Source organism: Oncorhynchus mykiss, chromosome 8, assembly GCF_057628025.1.
Source record: "Oncorhynchus mykiss isolate SJ-2025 chromosome 8, ASM5762802v1, whole genome shotgun sequence".
Taxonomy (NCBI): Eukaryota; Metazoa; Chordata; class Actinopteri; order Salmoniformes; family Salmonidae; genus Oncorhynchus; species Oncorhynchus mykiss.
Window position 1 is genome coordinate 74460444 of NC_143029.1, and position 25314 is coordinate 74485757.

Sequence of the window (25314 nt, forward strand, 5' to 3'; positions counted from 1 at the left end):
GGGAGGTCAGGGAGACTAAACAACTGATCTTGTTTAAGAGTCAGAGTTTGTTACATATAAAAATAACAGTGAACTAAGGTAGGTGGGGGTGGGTAGGGCTACAGGAAAACGTTCCTCCCAGTTAGTGGATGATCTGAATGCTCCCTTTATCATCAGTGAATGAGGCACCATTTTCAGTGTAAGGGAAATTCAATCATGCTTTGTCTCAGTCACTGTCATCTCTCCCACAATTAATACCTTAAGACAGAGGCCCGTATTAGCATGAGATGCTGTATGAATAGGCTACATAAATAGCAAACCTCAGTCATTTTAAAATTTGCATCATTGATACAGTAGAGCCTGTGAAGGTATTTCTCTGAGGTTTAGCACGTGGCAGTCTGATACGAGTCAGTGATGAGTCGTGTGTGAGAGACAGGAAATCGTCAGGGTTGGCAGACTAGAGCAGGTTAACTGATGCAGCTGGGATGGCAGGTTAGAACAGGCCTGATGCATACTGTAGCTTACACTTCAGAGGATATATAACAAAATATATACTTTTCGTGTATACTCTACAAAGAGTGTCCTCTAGTAATGCCCATTATACAACAAAGGAGGCCATCAAGCAGGCAGCACCGAACCCTGTCTCATTTGCTCCACTGTCGGCCCTTTAATCTTCAAATGGAAAATAAATTAATGAACAAATATATCAGTGACTTGTGTCACTGCAGGTTGCACTTAGGTTTACGACTTCACCTTGAGACATTAATTTCCTTTTCTGGTTCTATGCACTATGATTGACTGACTATCTTAATGGAAACAACTAAATTATACAGTGTAACGTTGCCTTTCTGTCTTACTATGTAGTCTGCAAAATACCCTAAGGGTCAAACAGGACAATAGCAACTTCAGTGTTGATGGTTTGAAAATAGACAATTGTAATTATAACAAGAATGAGACATTAAACTGTTGATTAATAATTATTTAGTCATGTTCTGGCTAGCATAGATGCCCTAGCTAACTAGAGTAACGCTATATGACTTATCATCGCTGTTTTGGATGCCACTTGTTCAGCTTGCTAGCCAGTTAACAAAACGTTAGTTAACAAAACGTTAACTACCCACTAGTTAAGTAGTTAGCTAATCTTCAAGATGTCAACTGGCTACCAAATATAGCCTACATACAGCTAGTTATTCGTATAACGTTAGCTAGTTGCCGTTAATAACAACGGTAGTTAGCAAGTTGATTAGTTAAATTAAATAGTACGTTAATTTAAACAAACCACAAACTTAGCTAGCATGCGTATGTTAGTTAGCTAGCATTAGCCAACAAGCCAAGTTCATTGTCAGGCTAGCTAACAGTAACTTACCAAAAGGCAATCCGTGTTTATTTCCGACTTCGGGTCCTTCAACATGGCATCGATTTTCTCAAAACGAGCCTCCAAACTTTCTCCAGCAGACATTGTTGCAGTTAAGTAGAGTTCCACGCCGGTGTTACAATTAAAATGAATTTATCTAGCTATAGGGCTAGTTAGCTAGCCCAATGTTCTTCCCTTCGCGTGAACTCAGTCAGTGTTTAGCTAGCTACAATTCCGTAGAACCCGCAGTTTGAATCAAAGAAACGTGTTTCTTCTCGTTTGTTCACAGACGATGACACATTTGATATTCAAAAGCCACATTTTAAGAGAAAAATGTTTCACCAGCTCAGATTACGAAGACAACTTCAACTATTCAAAATAAGATAACTGCATCGACGATAGATTAGTCGGCGACCACAGGATGCAGCAGCGGAGTTGTGCAGGACTTTAAAAGATAACGATACATCCAAAATCAATTTATAAAAATTAAACAGTTTTTTTTAAATCCGGCGATATAAATCCGGAGTTGCAAACTAGCCACATTACTCCAGGCCTGTCCATCAGTGCCAGACCCTTGCAAAAAAAAGTAAAATGAGTCTGACAGCTGCAAAGTAGAAGTGGCGAGAAGAAAAAAACTTTGCTTCCAAATTTCGATCAGTTTAAACCACGGTCTTGTTAAAACATTTCATTTACTGTCCTTTCGTAGTAAATATCACATGTTCATCGGCCATTGATGTTGACCGATACAGACGAAAATCGTACTGGTTCTACATAGATACATCGGCTTTTGATCTGTTTTTGTTTTTTTAAATAGACTATGCCCGATTTTCTCCCACTGCCTGACCAACATGTCCGCCTTCCTGTTCAAACACCGGAGAAGCAACTTTGAAATGTCAAGCACTGCGCATGAGCCACACTGGAAGCGCGTTCAAGGAGTTCACAGGCTGTGTTGTTGAGCACGCGATCGTGATGATGACAAAGGTCGCGTTCCACTGCTTTCTGGGGATTTTCATATAACACGATAATTCGGATAGCCACTCAAGCTTCGCCCTTACTGGGCGTGAGCAAGCTAGCAAGTAGGCTATGTAGTGCTTCGTATCAACGGCCAATCCAGTAGGGTCTGGAAGGTATGGTGAGCTCCCTCGCCCATACCTGAATCACCGAACTGTCCCCGTCCACTTCACTTCCCTCCATTGCACTCAAAATGAATAGGGCTCTGTAATGTCATCGCCCCCATCACGTTATGTGGAAACGCAGTTACCATACATTTTAACCAAAGATTTTTAATAACTAAACCAAGATCGTTTCAAATGAGTCATAGTGGGCGGAGCATGCAAGGAGGTGGGCAGAGCCAAGCACAAGCTAGCGAGATCCTATTGGCACGTTCTAGCATTATTTGCATATTTATGTTATGGAAAGCCTAGTCTGTAAAGTGCATGTGTGCAATAACTCAATTTGCATTTGCACTGCTTCAAGACAATGTATTTTTTCAAAATACATTTTTCTGATTTGGGACCAGAAAACTGTATTAAGCTCTAATGTTTCATCGATGAGAAAATTAGCAGAATGTTGGCCAAAATGAATATCCTTCCATCTACTCCCACTGCCGGCCACGGCTTCCTACACTCACTACCATATTAGTAGTGAGTGGAAACGCCAAGCTGATGCTTCACATTTACACATCCGGTGAAATATCTGTCTCATTATTCTATTGGTGTTTTGCCTAGCAATTGTACTCCTCTTCGCCACACCAACTTCGCCCTCCTGTGGGTGCAAGCTTGCATCAACAGCCAATCCAGTAGGAACTGGAAGCGATAGTGACCCTCGAATGGCAAGCGCACCGCGATGTCGCAGAGTATTTGCATAAAGTTCTACTTTCTACAACTTTGGTCCCGCGCCGTTCACGTCCCCTCGCCCATGTTCGCATTGCCCAACGGTCTTCCGCACACTTCGCTGTTTCTCAATTGGAAATAAATGGCTTTCCGTAGTTTCATCGCCCTCCCCCGATGATTGATGCGTTGGGCAGACAAATTTATTCAGCCTCCTGACATTGAAGAGGCGCTGTGGAGCCTTCTTCACAACACTGTCTGTGTGGGTCGATCATTTCAGATCGTCAGTGATGTGTAAGCAGAGGAACTTGAAGCTTTCCACCTGCTCCACTGCCGTCCCGTCGATGTGGATAGGGGGGCGCTCCCTCTGCTGTTTCCTTAAGTCCACGATCGAATTCGCCAAAGCTCTAGAGCATATCAGTAAGTATTTGTTTGTTGTAGTTACGTGTATTTTTTAAATATTTTTTTTTACATAATATATTTTTTAACTCTTCATTGAAAGGAAAAATCGGTTGGCTATTTAACTGTTTATTTATTTACAAGCTATAGCCTAGACGTGTTGTGTTTTCAGGCACACACTGCAGTTTATAGACTAAATAGTATGGCTGTATGGGCCTACTGGAATGATTATTTGTGGAAATATAAATTAAAACTCCTTTGAAGTATTACAGAGATTCACCTACAAAGGCAAATCATCAGTGACAAGCTTTCGGGTTACTGGCCTAACGATCTCAACTCTAGGTCATCTACCACCCTGCATTTGAGTAGGCCTATGCAACCGAGCATTTTTCCCGACAGAGGGAGATGTTCTCAAACTTTTAGTCAAACCCCATGGGAGGAGCTGATTAACAAGTTGTATCACAATGACCGTTGGAACAATTGTGTTAAACCTGTTTGAAACTGTGAAAACGCATCTAGATCTACATGTAACTACGAAATTAAAAACATGTGCGTGCATGAAACATGTAGCCAAAAGATAGGCCTTTTATATGGTTCTAGTTTCGATGGTGTGGGCCTATCATTTCTATACTTTGTATTCTAATAAGCTTTTATTTTGTATGCTTTACAGTAAATATAGTTTGTGTGTCCTACTTATGTAGGCCTATGCGATTATGCAATTTATAGCCTAAGTGTTAAACATTAAATAAATCAAACTTAACCAACATGTAATTGTGTAGAATTCAAATAAATATATATATATCTTTAAAAATCATTAATTATGAGGAACCACGATCTCGTTCTGAAAATGAGAAACCATTTTTTTCACTGAACTGGACTGCTTCTCTTGCGCGCATTTGAGGCATAGCCTACAATGACTGAGCGTCAGTTTTGCACGTTCTGAACTCTTTGTTTGTATTATATGCACTGTTCATTACAAGAACTACAAGCAATTTCCCAATTAAAGCCAAACGCTACATGCAGTAATTCCTTGACGTCACTTGGAGGGCTCCCTGTCGTCTACTGTGGCTCAGATGACCAGCAGGAGCTGCCAGCGCCTTGTGGAGAGAGAGCGATTCAGAGAGAGAGAGAGCAAGACAAATGTACGATTATGTGCGTGCATGATGGACATTTAAACATCCACTCATCTGAAATTGCAAATTGGTAAGTCTTTTTTCAATGACTGATGTAGGCCTATAAAATGTATGTATTTTACAACTGGCTATACATGGAATTTGATGTTGCAGGTGATGGGTCAAGTTGAAACAGAGAGACTGTCTATATTTCATCCAACTCTATATTGCATTAGATTGAAATAACAAATATGTTCTGTCTAATATATATTTACTCAGATAGAATATACTATGATGACACATTGTATTTTTTCTCTGTCTCTTACTCTAAGAACCTTTATAGAAATATTGGCTAATAAGCTGCCTTTTCTTTATCTTATTGTAAGTTTGGATGGGCAATGAGAGGAGACATCAGATGGGAGTGACCAGGAGATGTGGTGTCAGTGAGCTTATACTGTAATTACTGCCTTTACAAATCTGTCTGTCCATCCTAATCTACTGTACTGTCCCCCATGTTTCATGTCCTAGAGGATAACTAATTTCCTCCTGTCTCCACAATACCTCTCATTTATCCCTCCCTCCTCCTCCTCCCAATTTATGGCTGGACAAATACCTTTCTTTTTGACAAAATGTCCTAAAAGGACCAGCATTTGAAAATGAAATAGAAAGTACCTAATCACAAATTGGGATTGCTAGCTAATATTGGGTTGTTGCCAGTCATCAAACTGCTCTGTATTTTACGTGTGACTATAGACTTGGACTATTTTATAGACAATACTGAGTCAGGTACTGTTGTGAAGTCTCATCAGTCATATGTTCTCAGCAACCAACATCAGTTTTTCATATTCCCATGCATTGCATCTCAATAAATTATTACCCTAATAAGGCTAACTAATATCCTCACTATGTTGTTGTGATTGTGATAAAGCAAGGTCACATGATCAGTTGCCTTTGCGTTTCATCTGGGCCTGCAGTTCCTTGTATGCTAGTTTTGATGACATTCACTTGGCGTCATCGGCCGATGTGTATGATGATGAACTCTGGGTGGCTTAGGACTGAGCATGTGCGGCCATGTCAGTGAGGGCAAGGGGCTTTCCAGCAGAGTCAGGGGCCCCGAGCAGAGCTCTGAGCTGACAATTTGGCCCTCGGGGGGCTGGCCCTGGCCTGGCTTCCTCATTGTTCCCAGGGACCAATGTAAAGTTAATCTGAGGGAGATAAGAATAGCCTCCTCAGTGGCAGACAGGTTTCTCTCTCTTTTCTCTTTTCTCTCACTCTCTTTCTCTTTTAACTCTTGTGTTTGTGGCCCTCTTTTTTCTTTCCTAAATGGTGCAGCTTCATTATGAAATCACCAGCGGTTAACTGCTTTAAAGGCAATCCCAATTTGAGGAACATGGAAGCAGCTTGAAGGCAGTCTAAATTTGGCATTGATGAGATATTCAAGAAACTTGCAAGAGTTCCGTGTCATGAGTGCCCTATCTCAAATAAGTATTCAGCTCTTATGTTATTTTCATTTATTTAACTAGGCAAGTCAGTTAACAACAACTTCTGATTTACAATGACGGCCTAACCCTCCCCTAACCTGGGCGGCGCTGGGCCAATTGTGCGCCGCCCTAAGGGACTCCCGATCACAGCCAGTTGTGATACAGCCCGGGATCGAACTAGAGTCTGTAGTGATGCCTCTAGCACTCGGGAGCAATCCTTTAGTTTATAGGAACAGAGAAACACAATAACGTGCTGTATTGATTCAGCTATGATTTTAATACTTTGAGTGAGTCGTCACAATAAGATTAGATTCTTCTCCTTCACGATCCATGGTCTGTCTTTCAGGATCTTTTGTTTTTCAGCTACCAAAACCTGCAGGGAGGGACAAAGGTTTAGTTGAATGCCACCTGACATTTCTTGAGATCCCTCAATGCTTATTTTAGGCAGTTGTTACCAGGGTAACAGCTTGATAAGCAACTTTTGAGTCTCCCTGGTTTCATCTCTAGCCTACTGTTAATGTCTTGAGATGAAGGTCATAAAGGGCTTATCTGATGATGAATATGGTAGTAAGAGAGACAAAATCCAGTTAGCTGCCAGGGAGAAATCGTCGTCTTTGTCTTAACACCTTCCGACTTAGAACTGATGACTCGGAAAATAGATGGTCTCCAAAACAAACACCATCATTGATCAAATTGCCACGACATGACATTTTGAATAAATGTTTTGCAAATGGTACTGTTTAATTCCACAGTGCCATGGACTTTTTTCTACTATTCTCAAAAATATGCTTCTACCTTCAAATTAGTGAGTGGTTTCTGTATGGATTTTTAGGTTGCACTTTATTTTCGTAATTACACTGTAATATACATGTTAGCTTCTTGGGGATTCCTTAAAACAAGCACTAGAGATGAAGAGTTAGATATTTCACATAGATGTCACTACCATCATTCTGATTAATATTTTCTTTCGATCTCCAAGGCGTCAACCAAGAGACAACAATATTCAATGAAATGTTAAAGTTGAGAGGTCTTGAGCATACTTGCACAAGTAAGGTCAGTGGACCTGGAGTTAGGTCAGACAGGTGTCTAGTTAACCACAATGTTCAATAACCTTTGAGCCCTGCTACAAGCCATCTGAGAACTAATCACCACTGGAGTTGTTAGTAGATATCCTCTTTCAGCTGTTGCTCTTCTGGCCCAGCCATCTTCCTGCATGGGTGCTTGTAAACTTTTAACCTGCCCTTTTTATTGGGGTTCAAGAATGCCAGGAACCCATCTTCATTGTCAACCCTGTGTAAAAAAGATGGAAAGAAAAACATTGACACTAACCACGTTTCCATCCACAGTTTTTCTGCAAGGAAAGTCATGCCATATATTTGAAAAAATAAAATTTAAAAAAAGCACGACAGCTGTGATGGAAACAGGACGTTTCGGTACAATTTTATAAATGCCGACAGATATTTATTTCGTTCGACATGGTGAGATATTTTTGTGTCTGTAAAATGTATTATGCGAGAAATGGCGGTGGAAACGCCTTTATGTGCAAATATTGATATAATTACCATCATTTCGAAGTAAACTTGAAGTCACGCGATGATATTGCGTGTGGTCCTCCCGCATACGATTCCGGAAACCATGCAGTTTATTTGGCTACAGATTCATTTTGTGGTGAAAGTGCACAGTGATCTTGATGCTCCTTTCCAATAAATATCGAGGGTCTTATTCTGGTGACATGATGATCGATGCTTGACTACAAAAAAATATATTATTTGCTCCTATCCATAATAATGTCATCATGTAGACTAGCCTGCAAGCTGTTGGCTAGAGCGCATGTGCCAAAACCAGAGTAGGCGCATTTGCTATTTAACTCAACAGATGTGGCAAAACTATCAGTAGAGTTGAAAATACAATGGAAACACATTTAACTTTTAGATGTTTATTCAGTACATGAAAACTTAACCGAAACAATGTATTTTGTGTGCACTACCTCATCACTCACTGATTTGTTTTTTATCTGCAACAATTCAGTTTGGTGGAAACTCACAACTGGTGAGAAAAATAGCATATTTTCCTTACGCGAATTTTAGAATATTCACATGAACATCTGATCTGTCGCCAATTGAATGGAAACCTAGCTACTGATAGTCTTTATAATAACCAGATGTGCTGAAAATCAAAATAAGTACATTTGTTTGTTTCTCTCTGTGAAGTCTTACCTTCATTTGGTGTATTGCTGTAAATTACAGCTGTAGCTTTTATGCTTACAGTTGGCTAAGAGGCATGATACTTTTCTGTCATTTAAATTATTTTCTTATTTCTTAATAATTAGGCTAAGAAATAACAGTGCTCTCTATGGGGTCCTAGAATTGACATATTTTGTATATAAAATTTAAAAAAACATTGACTTGCTACAGTATGCTTCTTAGGTAGACTCAGCGAAATGACGTTGCCACGAGCAGGTCCACAGTTATTGAGATGAGCGATAGGCAAGACTTCGCTCTCACACACAGTATCTGCTCATGTGCACGGGTTCGCTTCACGCTAGCTAGGGCACCAAAACAGCTGAGAAGTTGAGCCTCGCGCTTCAATGCTATTATTGTGGAAATTGACCCACTATCATTAAAGCCAATATAACAAATGCCCTGGCCCCTCCTCCCTCTGAATGAAGATGTCAAAGGTCGCAGACCCTTTCCATTTCTGGGCGTTGATCCCTCAGCTGGAGGTGGGGTTTCTTTCCTCCCTAAAGCAAAGCCTGCCCAGATCAGCTGTTATATCTTAGTTTTTTGTACCAGGAAATTATTCACAACATGTTATGTTGACAGCAATTCTTATATTTAGAAACTGGACAGTGTACAAGTAATGTAAATGTCAAAGCACAAAGAGTAACAATATAACCTAAAAAAGAAGGGTTCATAGCCTGTTTCTCCTCCTTGACTTTTTCCCTAATCCACTTTTAATCTAATGACTGACAAGTGGGCCTTCTTGAGTGTGAGTATTTTTTTTTTTTTATTAAACTTTGTATTGAACTTCACATTTGAGCATATGGTGTTTCTCACCAAAGACACATGCTGGCCTGTTTCTTGAAAATCCATGATTGCTTAAGGGCTGCAACTATCTTTGTCATAAGGAGACTGAGACCATAGTAAACATACATTGCAACTACTAGGAATCCTGTTATTTTGTTTGGTAGTATGTTTTTTGAAGTTGTCCTTTTCCACAGAAAAGATACATCTAGGTAGGCTATGTACATCCATCCATCCATGCTTGTTATACTGTGTATTAATGAACTATGTTGGACTGACTTGGTGGGTGATGTGAGGTCATGAACTACCAGAATCAGGTTGTGTTCTATTAGAAATCACACAATGTTGAATGCAGGGTAATGAATGAAGGATGAGTCATTGCCGGTGAATCTCCTGAATCACTCTGTGCTGCTTAGAAACACAGTGTCCGAACTCTACTTTAAATAGTCTACTGTATGTGTTTATCCTGTCTGTGTAGAGATGCCAATCCCACAGCCAGAAAAATGTAATGAGGCTTCCAGATTCCTTATTAGAAAGCACAGTACCACTGGGTACACATTGGTTGAATCATTGTTGTTTCCACGTCATTTCACCATGCCTCCCCACACAAACAATGTGTACTGAAGCCTAAGGTCATGACAGCGTCAGGCCTGCCAAGGCAAGGTGGTGTGTGTGGGACAGGAGAGGAGAGGATTGGAGGGGAAAGGAGAGGAGGGGAGAGAGGGCCACAGTGACCAGTCACAGTGACCAGTCACCAGTCCAAGGCCACAGTGACCAGTCACCAGAACCCAGTCAGTCAGCCGCTCTTTATCTCTCTCAGCCCTCTCAATTCACTTTCAATTCAAAGGGTCTGTATTGGCATGGGAAACATATGTTTACATTGCCAAAGAAAGTCAAATAGACAAGAAACAAAAGGGGGAAATAAACAATCAGAAATTAACAGTAAACAATACACTCACAAGTTTTAATAGAATATAAACATTTCAAATGGCATTATTGGCAATGTTGTAAAAATGTGTAAATAGTTGAGGTATGAAATAGAAAATAAATTAACAGATAAATACATATAAGTTGTATTTACAATGGTGTTTCTCCCTCTCAATTTTTTCAATTTGCTTTATTGGCATGACGTAACAATGTACATATTGCCAAAGCTTACCTTGGATATTTACAACATAAATGGACATGTGCAGGTTGGTTGGTCTGTCAGACACGGTCCCTCATCTTATGGCAGGCAGCAATGTAGTGCGCTGCCAACCCACAGCTCTCTGTCCTCCCCCAACAGGACAGGTAGCCTATTCTCATCAGAGAGGTCTTTGAAACCTTGAATAAGGGTTTCAAATTTGGGGAAATGACACTCAAAATGTCAAAAATTTAAAACAATTAGTCAGGAAATGCAGCTCTGTCTCAGGTTCTGCTGTTGTGCAGTGGTTGCACATCCTTTCCTCTACAGGGAGCAAGGTTTTCCTGTGTCTACCCTTCTCAATGGCAAGGCTGTGCTCACTGAGCCTGTACTTTGTCAAGGTTTTTCTAAGGTTTTGATCAGTAACCATGGTCAAATAGTTAGCCATGGTGCACTGGCGATATAGGGCCAGATAGCACTGCATTTTGCTTTTTGCTTGTGTTTCCCAATCAGTAATCTAGCTTTGTTTAGACTGTGTTGTAATTTGGTTTATTCTGATTGATTGGATGTTGTGGTCCTGAGGCCCCAGGACCAGCTGGATGAGGGGACTCTTTTCTTTGCTCAGCTCTTGGCATTGCAGGGCTTGGTAATGATATGAGAGGGGGTCACTGTATTTTAGATGTTTCCAAAATTGAATTGCTATGTTTTTGTGTATTTATTATTAGTGGATATTGGCCTAATTCTGCCCTGCATGCATTGTTTGTAGGTTTCCTCTGGACATGTAGGATAATCTTACAGAACTCTACATGCTGACTGGTTGCATCACTGCCTGGTATGGCAACTGTTCAGCCTCCGACCGCAAGGCACTACAGAGGGTAGTGCGAACAGCCCAGTACATCACTGGGGCCAAGCTTCCTGCCATCCAGGACCTCTATACCAGGCGGTGTCAGAGGAAGGCCATAAAAATTGTCAAAGACTCCAGCCACCCTAGTCATAGACTGTTCTCTCTGCTACAGCACGGCAAGCAATACCAGAGCGCCAAGTCTAGGTCCAAGAGGCTTCTAAACTGCTTCTACCCCCAAGCCATAAGACTCCTGAACATCTAGTCAAATGGCTACCCAGACTATTTGCAGTGCCCCCCCCCCCCCCCCCCCCCCCTCATTCCTATTTACACCTTTGCTCTCTGTTGTCATCTATGCATAGTCACTTTAATAACTCTACCTACATGTACATATTACCTCAACTAACCGGTGCCCCTGCACATCAACTCTGTATTGGTACCTCCCTGCATATTGTCTCGCTATTGTTATTTCACTGCTGCTCTTTAATTACTTGTTACTTTTATCTCTTATTCTTATCTGTATTTTTTTAAACTGCACTGTTGGTTAGGGGCTCGTAAGTAAGCATTTCACTGTAAGGTCTACCTGTTTTATTCGGCGCATGTGACTGATACAATTTGATTTGATGCAGGGTTTCAATGAGGTGTTTGTCCCATTTGGTGAAATCTTGTTTTGCAAGTGGACCCCACACCTCACTGCCATGAACTGCAATTGGTTGAATGACACATTCAATTAGTTTTAGCTAAATGTTTATAGGTATTTCAATTAGAATTTGTGTTTTAATGGCGTAGAATGCCCTGCATGCTTTCTCTCTCAGTTCATTCACTGCATCATTAATGTGTCCAGCTGAGCTTATTTTTAAACCTAAGTAATTGTAGTGTGTAGTATATTTTGTACCAATTGAGAACTTCGGTCTAATTCCCTGAGATCTGGATCTTCTCTGGAAAATCATTATTTTAGTCTTTTTGGTGTTTACTGCCAGGGCCCATGTCTGGAAGTACTGCTCTAGCAGGTCCAGGCTCTGCTGTAGGCCATGTGCTGTGGGTGACAGCAGGCATAGGTCATCTGCGAAGAGCAGGCATTTAATCTCTGAATTGTGGAGACTAACACCAGGGGCTGAGGATTCTTCTAGAATAATGGACAATTCGTTGATGTAATTATTTAAGAGAGCAGACATCAGATTGCAACCCTGATGAAGGGTTGATGCTGCACATATTGCCAGTTTAATTATGCCATATGTTTCACACCCTACACCCTACACCACTTTCAATAACGTTGTAGAACAGTCCTGTATACCAAATAGAATCAAATGCTTTTTGAAAATTGATAAAGCAAGCATACATTTGGTATTATTTTGGTGGACATGTTTATCTATCAGGGTGTGTAGGGTGTAAGTATGATCGGTCGTGAGATATTTTGGTATAAATCCAATTTGGCTTTTACTCAAGACATTGTGCTTATTAACGCAGTTTAGAACTCTTACATTTATAATACTATGGAAAACCTTCCCCAGGTTACTGTTCACACAAATGCCTCTAATTGTTAGGGTCAAATTTGTCTCTGTTCTTGAAGATTGGGGTTATTGATTCCAGATGTCAGGAAAATAACCTACACTCAGGATCAAATTAAACAGTTTTATTATAGCTAATTGATATTTTGCACTAGTGAGTTTGAGCATCTCATTTAGGATTCCATCAGGTCCGCATGCTTTTTTACATTTGAGGGCCTGAAGTTTCTTATAGAGCTCCTGGTTAGTAATTGGGGAGTCCAATGGATTTTGATTGTCCTTTAAAGCTTTTTCTAATCCATTACATTTTTCATGAATTTGCCGTTCTGCGTTTGTGTCAATTTGAACGGTGTTGTAGAGTGTTTTAAAATGGGTTGTCCATATGTCAACATTTTGTATCGCTAATTCCTCTTGTTTAGATTTTTATTTTATTTTTCTCCAATTTTGACAGAAGTTGTTTGTGTTTATGGACTCCTCAGTTAGTGTCAACTGCTTGCTGTTGTACTGGGCTTTTTTGGTTTAGAGTGTATGTTTATAGAGTTTTAAAGTCTCAGTAATGAAGGCATAATTCACCATTATTTGGGTCTCTGTGCTTTTGGTTTGATAGTGTTTTAAGTTTTTTTCTTTATAATTTTACAATATGTGTCAAACCAGTTGTCATCTGTGGTCTTTTTGTTTTATCAATTTCAGTTGTGCTTCTTTTGCCATTTTCCTGAATATATATATATATATATATATTCAGGAAAATGGCAAAATAATATATATATATATATATATATATATATATATATATATATATATATATATATATATATATATATATATATTAATTATATATTTGGCTGTGATAATTTGGCTGTGATCAGACAGTGGTGTTAGTGGCTTGACGGTGAATGAGCTGAGAGAGAAAGGGTCAATGTCTGGATTCATGGAGTGAGAGAGAGAGAGAGATGCCATACTGTTTACAGGCCACACTGTTTCTTATTACTCACTTCTTGGCCACTGTAAACAGTATGGCATCTCTCTCTCTCTCTCACTTCATCTCTCTGGTTTATCTCTCTATCAATTCAAAGGGGCTTTATTGGCATTGGAAATACATTGCCAAAGCAAGTGAATTAAACAATAAACAAAACTGATTAGAAACAAACAACATCAACAAAATGTACGGTAAACACTGCACTCATCAAGGTTTCAACTATAAGGATGTTTCAAATGTTCTATTATCAGCTATGTGTAGTGTTTTTAACAATGTGCATATAGTTGTAGTACGAACAGTAGGGGAAAATCTATTTTTCTCCCTCCATCTCTCTCTCTCATTCTCTCAACTCTCTCTCTCAGATCTCTTTCACTCCTCCCTTCTCTCTCTTTCTTTCTCTCTCTTGCTCAGTGTTTTGATGCATTGGAACTAGAACCTAGACATTCAGAATATCCATTTCCGGATTTAAAAGTTCAACAATCCATTCGCAGATTGTCCTGGTCAGTTGTCTTGGACAGACAGAGCAGATTAAATGACAATATAAACCACATTGTGGTTATTAACAGTGGAGTACAGTACATTTTGAGTCTTGCATTGTGTTTTAATAGAAAAAATGTATTTAACTAAATCCTGCAGGTTTTGAAATGTTGTTTCAATCAGTGCTTTTGTATCAACTGCTGTATCATACATCTTGTGTATGCATCTTGTACATCGTCTTGTGTGTGGCTAAATGTAACATTTTAGAATCTTAGAAAAGGAACAAAGATGGAAATAAGTAACATTATCAAACAAGAACACATCTTAACTTCCCACAGTAACTAATTAACCCGCATATGTATCCTCTCAACCCACACCAAGACCTGCAGAGTCTCAGCTCCTCTCAGCCCTGACTGGCACATCTGTCAGGAAAAGATCCCCTTCTCCCGCAGGATCAATACCGATTAAGAAGTGTGCACTATGCCTAAATAGGTTTACTGTCACTGTTCTCGTCAGTGAGGTTTGTGTTTGTGTCATGGCCTAACAAAGGCCCCCCCAGCCACCATTGTTCCATTAAGACAAAAAGAAGAAGAGAGGAGAAGCCCTGCTGCCACTGTGACCACTGTGGGTCCAGGCTGTGCTGTGGTCAGCTATGGGGAATGGGATTTAAAGTGTAAACCCTTTCAACAGGTTTCCTGACGACTCATCCTGAATTTAATTTCACTGCTCTATCGCTTCATAACCTGCTATCCTAGAAGGCATTTTTGCTGATGTCAAAATGATGTGTAGGCAGGCTCTGCCCCAACCCATCGGTTTCGGTGACCAATCAGAACGATATGAATGTGTTCGCGTTTGAAAAGTTGTTGGGCAGGAAGCAAATCTAGACTGATCGTGGAGAAGAAACATTAGCGGGAATGACGTTTGGCCGGGGCGAGGTGGATGGGTAGCCAGGCAAGTCACCAGGGGCAACATGGCTACATACTATTAATCAGGAGGGGTTTAGGGGTGGACAGGAGTAGTGGGGGTACATGTGTGTGTGTGTCGGCACTGATGCAGCAGAGGTGCCTAGAAGTCAGGAAGAGAGGCATGATGGATACAGCTGATCACCTCTCAAGAGAGTGAAGAGGGGAGGGGGTAGAGAGGGGTAACGCTCCTTCCTTAGGACATAAAGGACGTTATTTGTCAATGTGTCACTCAAATGAATTCAAGGTGGCCTGGGACTTTTGAATGAGGGAAGAAATCATTGATGGAGGGGTCCTATTCAGTGAGGTGTCTTCTTCCTTTCTATCTATCTTTCTTTCTTCCTATTTTCAAAACACATTTATTCATCAAGTTTAATTGTGCTCAAAAGTGGTCTGTTTCTGAACATTTTGAAAGGGTAGCGGTTGTCTGGATATTTGAGCGTTACTTTTAGATTTATATGATCAGATTTAGTAAAAATCAATCATGATACATTTTTTTGTTGCCTTCTGAGTACAACTGAATATACTAATATGAACTATCCTATACTGATAGCTATGTGATATAATAGCAACATGCAGTTAGTGATTGAGGTGTGGGGAAAAGTGCAGCCCAGGCCTGTCACCTGAAACGGAACTCCACCTCTCACTGCTCCCTCCAGTCATCTGATAACAGAGTGTTTTAATAATATTTCCCTCCCCATAACAAATAGGCCTGTCTAAATACCAATTGAAGGCCAGAACAGGACAGGTCTGGTCAAACTGACCATGAAAGGTTTGGAGTTTAGGGAGGGGTTGAGCGTAGAGGTGTTGACCAGATAACCAAATGGAGTTGTTAGCTGTGATGATGCTATCAGGGTACATAACCATTAAAGTGAGTCAAGCTGAGATACTTTAATTTCCTTTTCTCCTGTCAAGTCCTTTATTATGGCCTTTTTACATTGATGAAAGTAGAAGGATATTCACGAGAGCTATGGGAAAAAATCCAGAGAATTAGACAATGTATGTCTCGACCGCTACCTCTTGAGGTAATGCACGACAGTCACCTGACAGTTGCCCTCCTCCAAGCAGGGCAGTGTGAACAGAATTGTCTTGTTAAGCCGAATACTTCAACAGCAAAAATCTTAATAGCAGAACAATGTTTTTGAAACAGCTGAACTGTACAGACATTTTCCTTATATTTGATGCTAGTTTTATTGAGTTTTTACCTGAAATTGCAGCAACAGCCTGTTACATTCAGAAACTGTTGCTGTAGATAAAAATAGAAGTTCAATGGTGCTTGCTTGGCAAGGCTGAGCCATATAAAATAACTGATCTCAACCACTGAGGTATAATAAGAACGGGAGACTGCTTCCAAGATGTCCGCCAGGTGTTTTCAAGGTAATCTACTTAAATTCACATACACCAATTCATGGACGGTCTATTTCTGGATTGCATCCGGTTTATATGGACCGACATATACGCATATACGCACTAGCTCTAAGAGCGACGTCATCCAAAAACATGACAGACATTGGGTAAATATAAAATGTTAATATCTTCAGTTGTGAGTAATGAATAAAATATGTTTTATGCACAAAAGTGATGACTAAGGTATCGTATTAGGACTTTTTTATTTTGACTTTTCTATGTGGCCGTGTATGGAAACTGTATTTTTCGTCCAGGCGGCAGTTACACTGCAGAACCGAAACAAAACTGTAGGAGCAGCCATTACTGTGCTTCGAGACTGGAACCCTGTGTACCTTGATCTCAACTCACCAGTGAATTACCCATGTTTTCTTTCGCAATTTTCTGATATCACATGTAATGATTTCCATGATATTGATGAAAATGAAGCCTGGGATGTTCTTTTATTTTATTTAACCTTTATTAACCTTTTAAGTCAGTTAAGAACAAATTCTTATTTTCAATGACGACCTACCAAAAGGCAAAAGACCTCCTGCGGATACAGGGGCTGGGATTAAAATAAATAAATATCATATATATATATATATATATATATATATATATATATATATATATATATATATATATATATATATATATATATATATATATATATATATATATATATATATATATATATATATATATATATATATATATATATATAGGACAAAACACACATCACGACAAAAGAGACAATACAACACCACATAAAGAGAGACCTAAGACCACAACATTGCAAGGCAGTAACACATTCTAATGTTGTAAGGTAGGCCTACTGTACTTTTATTTTCCTATGACAGGGTTAAAGTTTTGTATTGGGCACAGGGGAGGATTGTGCGTTATTTCCCAGGTTTACGTTTGGTGTTTTGGAAGTTTTCCTATATATTTTATTCCATCCTGCTTGCATTCGCCTCCCCTAGCTCATTCATAGACGCTAACTACCTTTAGCGCCTATTGACAATAGTATCTTCTGGCCGGGGGAGTTTTGTTACAAGCCAAGACGCTCTTTCTGAACGTTAAAATGCATCTTTTGCGGTACGGTTTTGGAAACATAAGGAAAGTACTAGATCTTTCATATCAGAATTTTTTTTATTTAATAAAAATGACGTTAAATTACTACACACCAAATCAAATTTTATTTGTCACATACACATGGTTATCAGATGTTAATGCGAGTGTAGCGAAATGCTTGTGCCGACAATGCAGTAATAACCAACGAGTAATCTAGCTAACAATTCCAAAACTACTACCTTATACACACAAGTGTAAAGGGATAAAGAATATGTACATAACGATATATGAATGAGTGATGGTACAGAACGGCATATCGAGTACAGTATATACATATGAGATTAGTATGTAAACAAAGTGCATAGTTAAAGTGGCTAGTGATACATGTATTACATAAGGATACAGTCGATGATATAGAGTACAGTATATACATATGAGATTAGTATGTAAACAAAGTGCATAGTTAAAGTGGCTAGTGATACATGTATTACATAAAGATGCAGTAGATGATATAGAGTACAGTATATACATATACATATGAGAAATAATGTAGGGTATGTAAACATTGTATTAAGTAGCATTGTTTAAAGTGGCTAGTGATATATTTTACATCAATTCCCATCCATTCCCATTATTAAAGTGGCTGGAGTTGAGTCAGTGTGTTGGCAGCAGCCACTCAATGTTAGTGGTGGCTGTTTAACAGTCTGATGGCCTTGAGATAGAAGCTGTTTTTCAGTCTCTTGGTCCCAGCTTTGATGCACCTGTACTGACCTCGCCTTCTGGATGATAGCGGGGTGAACAGGCAGTGGCTCGGGTGGTTGTTGTCCTTGATGATCTTTATGGTAGTTTGCCCCCGGTGATGCGTTGTGCAGACCTCACTACCCTCTGGAAAGCCTTACGGTTGTGGGCGGAGCAGTTGCCGTACCAGGCGGTGATACAGCCCGACAGGATACTCTCGATTGTGCATCTGTAGAATTTTGTGAGTGCTTTTGGTGACAAGCCAAATTTCTTCAGCCTCCTGAGGTTGAAGAGGCGCTGCTGCGCCTTCTTCACGATGCTGTCTGGGTTGACCGATTCAGTTTGTCTGTGATGTGTACTGAGGAATGTGTACCGAGGAACTTAAAACTTACTACCCTCTCCACTACTGTTCCATCGATGTGAATAGGGGGGTGTTCCCTCTGCTGTTTCCTGAAGTCCACAATCATCTCCTTAGTTTTGTTGACGTTGAGTGTGAGGTTATTTTCCTGACACCACACTCCGAGGGCCCGGGAGGTCCGTGGGGCGACGCACAATTGGCCTAGCGTCGCCCGGGTTAGGGAGGGCTTGGTCGGTAGGGGTGTCCTTGTCTCATCGCGCACCAGCGACTCCTGTGGCGGGCTGGGCGCAGTGTACGCTAGCCAAGGTGGCCAGGTGCACGGTGTTTCCTCCGGCGCATTGGTGCGGCTGGCTTCCGGGTTGGATGTGCGCTGTGTTAAAGAAGCAGTGCGGCTTGGTTGGTTGTGTATCGGAGGACGCATGACTTTCAACCTTCGTCTCTCCCGAGCCCGTACGGGAGTTGTAGCGATGAGACAAGATAGTAGCTACTACACAATTGGATACTATGAAATTGGGGAGAAAAAGGGGTAAAATTAAAAAAAAAAAAAAAATTGCTTGGTTCTAGTGGGTGGCGAGCACAGAATTGCACATCAGCGCTGCCAGCTGGATGGGTGTTTACTACTGTGCAAGGCAACCTTCAGACCAGTACTAAAGTTAAATGATAACTAAATGTAGCCAAACAGTGGTTGGTTAGTTTAGTGGGTTGGAGTAAAGTCTTATGTACTCTCCCATTGTTATCATTTGAAAGTTCTACAAAGTTACATGGCAGTTAATTCAACAGTGGGAAGTTATCTAAATTAGGTGGTGTGATTACTAAAACACCTCTTGATTAGTAGTAGAAAATGTACTAATTGCAGATTTAAGTTTTTGTCTAAAGTGCTGGGTAAGTGCAAATTTCAGTTGTTTGTAAAAGTTGAGATGAAAATGTTGTTAAACCGCTGTAATGTTTGATTGGTACCAGATAATTCTGTTCTGATTTCAGATTTGAATAGGAGAGAAGAAGAGAAAGATTCCATTCACAAACTCTTTGTCTAAGTTGTTGGTAAAATGGTCAATGTGGCTGATTTGTGTCAAAAGTCACATTATTTACAGTGAATAGAATAGAATGTTGGGAGTGATGATATCACAATTGGACCTTTAGAATGCTGAGGATATCCCATGAGTGGATGGAGGACAAAAACATGACAAAAAGTACAAAAAGTTGTGTGCAAGCGCACCATTCCACTATTAAAGTTTGAACGGCATTTCTAGCTTAATGGGAGTAGCGTTGTAAAGAATAAGAACAACTGTAAGTCAGAAGTACTTATGACAATAGCTAAAGTGTGGCTGCTGTCGCAAGCCACCCTAATGATGACTGGCATAAGCTTGTGTGAATACTTCAATAATAAAGTAGAGGCAATAGTTATGTTTTTACCATGTTCTGAATGATCTAAATCATTATAGATCAACTATGCTCTGATGTGTTGCAGAAAAAGCATGTTCAGGATCATTGAGCCAGTGTCTCTTTTTTCTTCCTTTTCCACACGTGTGTATCTGTGTGTGTGTGACTATTTGTGCCTACGTGCCCGTATGTGGATACAGTTGAAGTCGGAAGTTTATATACACTTTAGCCAAATGTGAAATATCAGAATAATAGTAGAGTGATTTATTTCAGCTTTTATTTATTTCATCACATTCCCAGTGGGTCAGAAGTTTACATACACTTAATTAGTATTTGGTAGCATTGCCTTTAAATTGCTTAACTTGGGTCAAACGTTTCGGTTAGCTTTCCACAAGCTTCCCACAATAAGTTGGGTGCATTTTGGCCCATTCCTCCTGACAGAGCTGGTGTAAATGAGTCAGGTTTGTAGACCTTGTTCGCACATGCTTTTTCAGTTCTGCCCACACATTTTCTATACGATTAAGGTCAGGACTTTGTGATGGCCGCTTCAATACACTGACTTTGTTGTCCTTAAGCCATTTTGCCACAACTTTGGAAGTATGCTTGGGGTCATTATCCATTTGGAAGACCCATTTGCGACCAAGCTTTAACTTCCTGACTGATGTCTTGAGATGTTGCTTCAATATATCCACGTAATTTTTCTCCCTCATGATGCCATCTATTTTGTGAAGTGCACCAGTCCCTCCTGCAGCAAAGCACCCCCACAACATGATGCTGCCACCCCCGTGCTTCACGATTGGGTTGGTGTTCTTCGGCTTGCAAGCCTCCCTCTTTTTTTCCTCCAAACACAACGATGGTCATTATGGCCAAACAGTTCTATTTTTGTTTCATCAGACCAGAGGACATTTCTCCAAAAAGTTTGATCTTTGTCCCCATGTGCACTTGCAAACCGTAGTCTGGTTTTCTTTTTTAATTTTACCCCTTTTTCTCCCCAATTTCGTGGTATCCAATTGTTGTAGTATCTTGTCTCATTGCTACAACTCCCGTACGGGCTCGGGAGAGACGAAGGTTGAATGTCATGCGTCCTCCGATACACAACCCAACCAGCCGTACTGCTTCTTAACACAGCGCGCATCCAACCCGGAAGCCAGCCGCACCAATGTGTCGGAGGCTACACCGTGCACCTGGCAACCTTCGCTAGCGCGCACTGCGCCCGGCCCGCCACAGGAGTCGCTGGTGCGCGATGAGACAAGGAGATCCCTACCGACCAAGCCCTCCCTAACCCGGACGACGCTAGGCCAATTGTGCGTCGCCCCACGGACCTCCCGGTCGCGGCCGGTTACGACAGAGCCTGGGCACGAACCCAGGGACTCTGATGGCACAGCTGGCGCTGCAGTACAGCGCCCTTAACCACTGCGCCACCCGGGAGGCCCGTAGTCTGGTTTTCTATGGCGGTTTTGGAGCAGTGGCTTCTTCCTTGCTGAGCGTCCTTTCAGGTTATGTCGATATAGAACTTGTTTTACTGTGGATATAGATACTTTTGTACCTGTTTCCTCCAGCATCTACACAAGGGCCTTTGCGCTGTTGTTCTGGGATTGATTTGCACTTTAAGCACCAAAGTATGTTCATCTCTAGGAGACAGAACGCTCCTTCCTGAGCGGTATTACGGCTGTGTGGTCCCATGGTGTTTATACTTGCATACTATTGTTTGTTCAGCTGAACGTGGTACCTTCAGGCGTTTGGAAATTGCTCCCAAGGATGAACCAGACTTGTGGAGGTCTACAATTTTTTTCTGAGGTCTTGGCTGATTTCTTTTGATTTTCCCATGATGTCAAGCAAAGATGCACTGAGTTTGAAGGTAGGCCTTGAAATAGATCCACAGATACACCTCCAATTGACTCAAATGATGTCAATTAGCCTATCGGAAGCTTCTAAAGCCATTACATCATTTTCTGGAATTTTCCAAGCTGTTTAAAGGCACAGTCAACTTAGTGTATGTAAACTTCTGACCCACTGGAATTGTGATACAGTGAATTATAAGTGAAACAATCTGTCGGTAAACAAATGTTGGAAAAATTACTTGTGTCATGCACAAAGTTGATGTCCTAACCGAATTGCCAAAACTATGGTTTGTTAACAATACATTTGTGGACTGGTTGAAACACTTAGGTTGGAGTCATTAAAACTAGTTTATGTAAACTTCCGACTTCAACTGTACAGCAGGAAGTTCGATTTCATAATGTGAAACCCTAAACTGACTTTGCAATGTTGCAGTGTTGTCTTTGAAGAAAAGGGTCCAGGAGTGACAGAGTGGTTCTGAAACAGGTTGTGAACAAGGAGAAGGTGATGTAAAACCCTCTCTATCCTCCATTTGTGCCTCTATTGCCAGGAGTGTAACATCATAATGCAGATGAAGGAAGAAACAAAAGATGGAGTGGAATGGCGTGAAGAAAGCATAGAGCAGGAGGGAGGGAGAGAGAGAGCGGACAGGACGTGGTGGGAGCAAGGGGAAGCCCACAGTGCTCTTGGAGTTAAATATCAAACATTTCTTAAGATTTAAATCCTTATTGCTCTAAAATAGGAGCTCTGTTTTCACATTGTATATTTTACAGTGATTAAGCTATTTCACGTGTATGCAGCTTGTTTCCAAGTTAAGCAGGGTCCATAGAGGTAGTCATTTAGATGGCACATTTAGAAGTCCGTTACCCCTCATATACCTGGAGGAGTCACTGTTCATGCAGAAATCTTTGGACTGTGGCTTCTCATTTTATTTCAATATACCTCTTTGTTTAAGTTGATAGCATGACGTTGAAACAATGATGTTGATTCAAACATACTATTTTACTATCAACATTGATACAAGGTCAAATAAAATATGTCTAATCAAATCTGAAATTCTACCTAATTTCAACCACAATACACTACAGTTGAAAAGTTTGGGGTCACTTCGAAATGTCCTTCTTTTTGAAAGAAAATCAAATTTTTTGTCCATTAAAATAACCTCAAATTAATCAGAAATACAGTGTTGACATTATTAATGTTGTAAATGGCTATTGTAGCTGGAAATGACAGATGTTTATGGAATATCTACATAGGCGTACAGAGGCCCATTATCAGCAACCATCACTCCTGTGTTCCAATGGCACATTGTGTTAGCTAATCCAAGTTTATAATTTTAAAAGGCTAATTGATCATTAGAAAACCCTTTTGCAATTATGTTAACACAGATTAAAACTGTTGTTCTGATTAAAGAAGCAATAAAACTGGCCTTCTTTAGACCAGTTGAGTATGTAGAGCATCAGCATTTGTGGGTTCGATAACAGGCTCAAAATGATGTGTACTACTCCCTTCACAGAACAGCGCAAACTGTCTCTAACCAGAATAGAAAGAGGAGTGGGAGGCCCCAGTGCACAACTGAGCAAGAGGACAAGTCCATAAGTGTCTAGTTTGAGAACTAGAAACAAAGGAGGGGAGAAATAAATACACTTTTTAAAATAGACCTGGAACCATTCTATCAGTGAATCAATAAATAATACAATAATGCCTCACAAGTCCTCAACTGGCAGCTTCATTAAATAGTTCCCGCAGAACATCCGTCTCAATGTCAACAGTGAAGAGCCGTGTCCACTGTCCAGTGTCTGTGTTCTTTTGGCCATCTTAATCTTTTCTTTCATTGGCCAGTCTGAGATATGGCTTTTTCTTTGCAACTCTGCCTAGAAGTCCAGCATCCCGAGTCGCCTCTTCCCTGTTGACTTTGAGACTGGTGTTTTGCGGGTACTATTTAATGAAGCTGCCAGCTGAGGACTTGTGAGGTGTCTGGAAACTGAGTGAAGGAGGCAAAGTCTTAATGGGGAAATATCTATGAGAGGAAGGAGGGTCTTGTTCATTAGGGCACACCGTAACAAGCATTTCTTATTGGACAAGTTTAGATGGAACCTCGCTCAGTCAAATTCAGACAATTTTCTTCAATTTCATGCCTAATGAACACAACCCATGTTTTCTCCGCTATGGTCTCCTGGAATCTGCAAGCTTGTAAGGGGGCCAGAGCTTAATTCTGACCTGGGGTCAGATTCTTGCAATATGGCCATTATGACCACCCAGGATCAAGAATTTGAGGAAGAATTGGAGACCTGTTTTCTGGTCAGCTTCCAGTTGTTTCAGTGAAAATCTATGTCTCTGTTACTTCAAATCTCCAAACAGGATTCTATTTCTACCTAAAAACACAGATCAGACACTGTTCCATTATCCATCAAACGTAATTACATCAACAGAAACCACACCTGACCCGGACCAACTCACTGGCTCTATCTCTCTTCCGCTCCAGCCACATCCATTAGGCCACTTCAGGCCACCACAATGGCTTTGCTGTGTGAGGTCACCACAATTGCTTTGCTGTGTGAGGTCACCATTATGGCTTTGCTGTGTGAGGTCACCACTATGGCTTTGCTGTGTGAGGTCACCACTATGGCTTTGCTGTGTGAGGTCACCACAATGGCTTTGCTGTGTGAGGTCACCACTATGGCTTTGCTGTGTGAGGTCACCACTATGGCTTTGCTGTGTGAGGTCACCACTATGGCTTCGCTGTTTGAGGTTAATGACAAATCTGTTCTCTGCTGTTCTGGGCTCTGGTATTGGGCTCTGGTATTGACATGGACATTTCCATCTGGAGCACCTCTTAGCTCCTTCACCAGGCTCCGCCACCTCTTTAAACAGTTCTCTCTCTGTCTCTTTCTACCTTCCTCCATCCATCCATCAGCAGAGGGAGAAATACTGTAGCTTCTTTATGTCAATCTGCGTATCTTTGTCAAAGCACAATCAAGCACCACACTTAGGCTCTTTTCACATTGACAATACTTAAGGAGATTCTAGCAAGGTATTGATTCTGGAGAGACATTACTGTAATGTAAACGTGCAAATTTCATACGTCTCGACCACTACCTCCAGAGGTCGCGGGGCGAGCCTTCCTCAAGGGTCACAGCCCCCGAGCAGGGCTGTTTAAATAGAATTGTCTCATTGAGCCCAACACTCCTACGGTAAAAAATGTAGTAGCAGAGCAATGTTGTTGAAACAGCTAAAATATATAGACATTTCCTTATGGGGCGGCAGGTAGCCTAATGGTTAGACTCTAACCGTTAGAGTGTTGGGCCAGTACCCAAAAGTTTTCTGGTTCGAATCCCTGAGCTGACAAGGTAAAAATCTGTCGTTCCCTGGTAGGCTGTCATTGTAAATAAAAATGTGTTCTTAACTAACTTGCCTAGTTAAATAAAGGTCATATTTAAAATAAAATAGATTTAAGACTTGTTTTATTGAGTTTTAACTG

General features: G+C 40.7%; 2 protein-coding genes across 5 annotated transcripts in view; one reads left to right on the top strand and one right to left on the bottom strand.

The window, feature by feature from the left end:
- Positions 1-3032, bottom strand: part of LOC110530503 (rho-associated protein kinase 1) — a 69099-nt gene extending 66067 nt beyond the window's left edge. For both annotated transcript variants that reach the window (XM_021613647.3, XM_021613646.3), the window contains exon 1: positions 1346-3032. In XM_021613647.3, the coding sequence (XP_021469322.2) occupies positions 1346-1438 (93 nt within the window). In that variant the 5' untranslated portion in view covers positions 1439-3032. The remainder of the gene's footprint in view (positions 1-1345) is intronic.
- The window catches only part of LOC110530502 (GREB1-like protein), an 86494-nt gene continuing 64201 nt past the window's right edge, over positions 3022-25314 (top strand). For 2 of the 3 annotated variants that reach the window (XR_016482598.1, XM_090182563.1), the window contains exon 1: positions 3022-3582. The gene's annotated coding sequence lies outside the window, so the exon portion shown is untranslated. Of the gene's footprint in view, positions 3583-4584; positions 4765-25314 lie in introns of all 3 variants that reach the window. The other variant, XM_090182564.1, reaches the window with a different exon arrangement.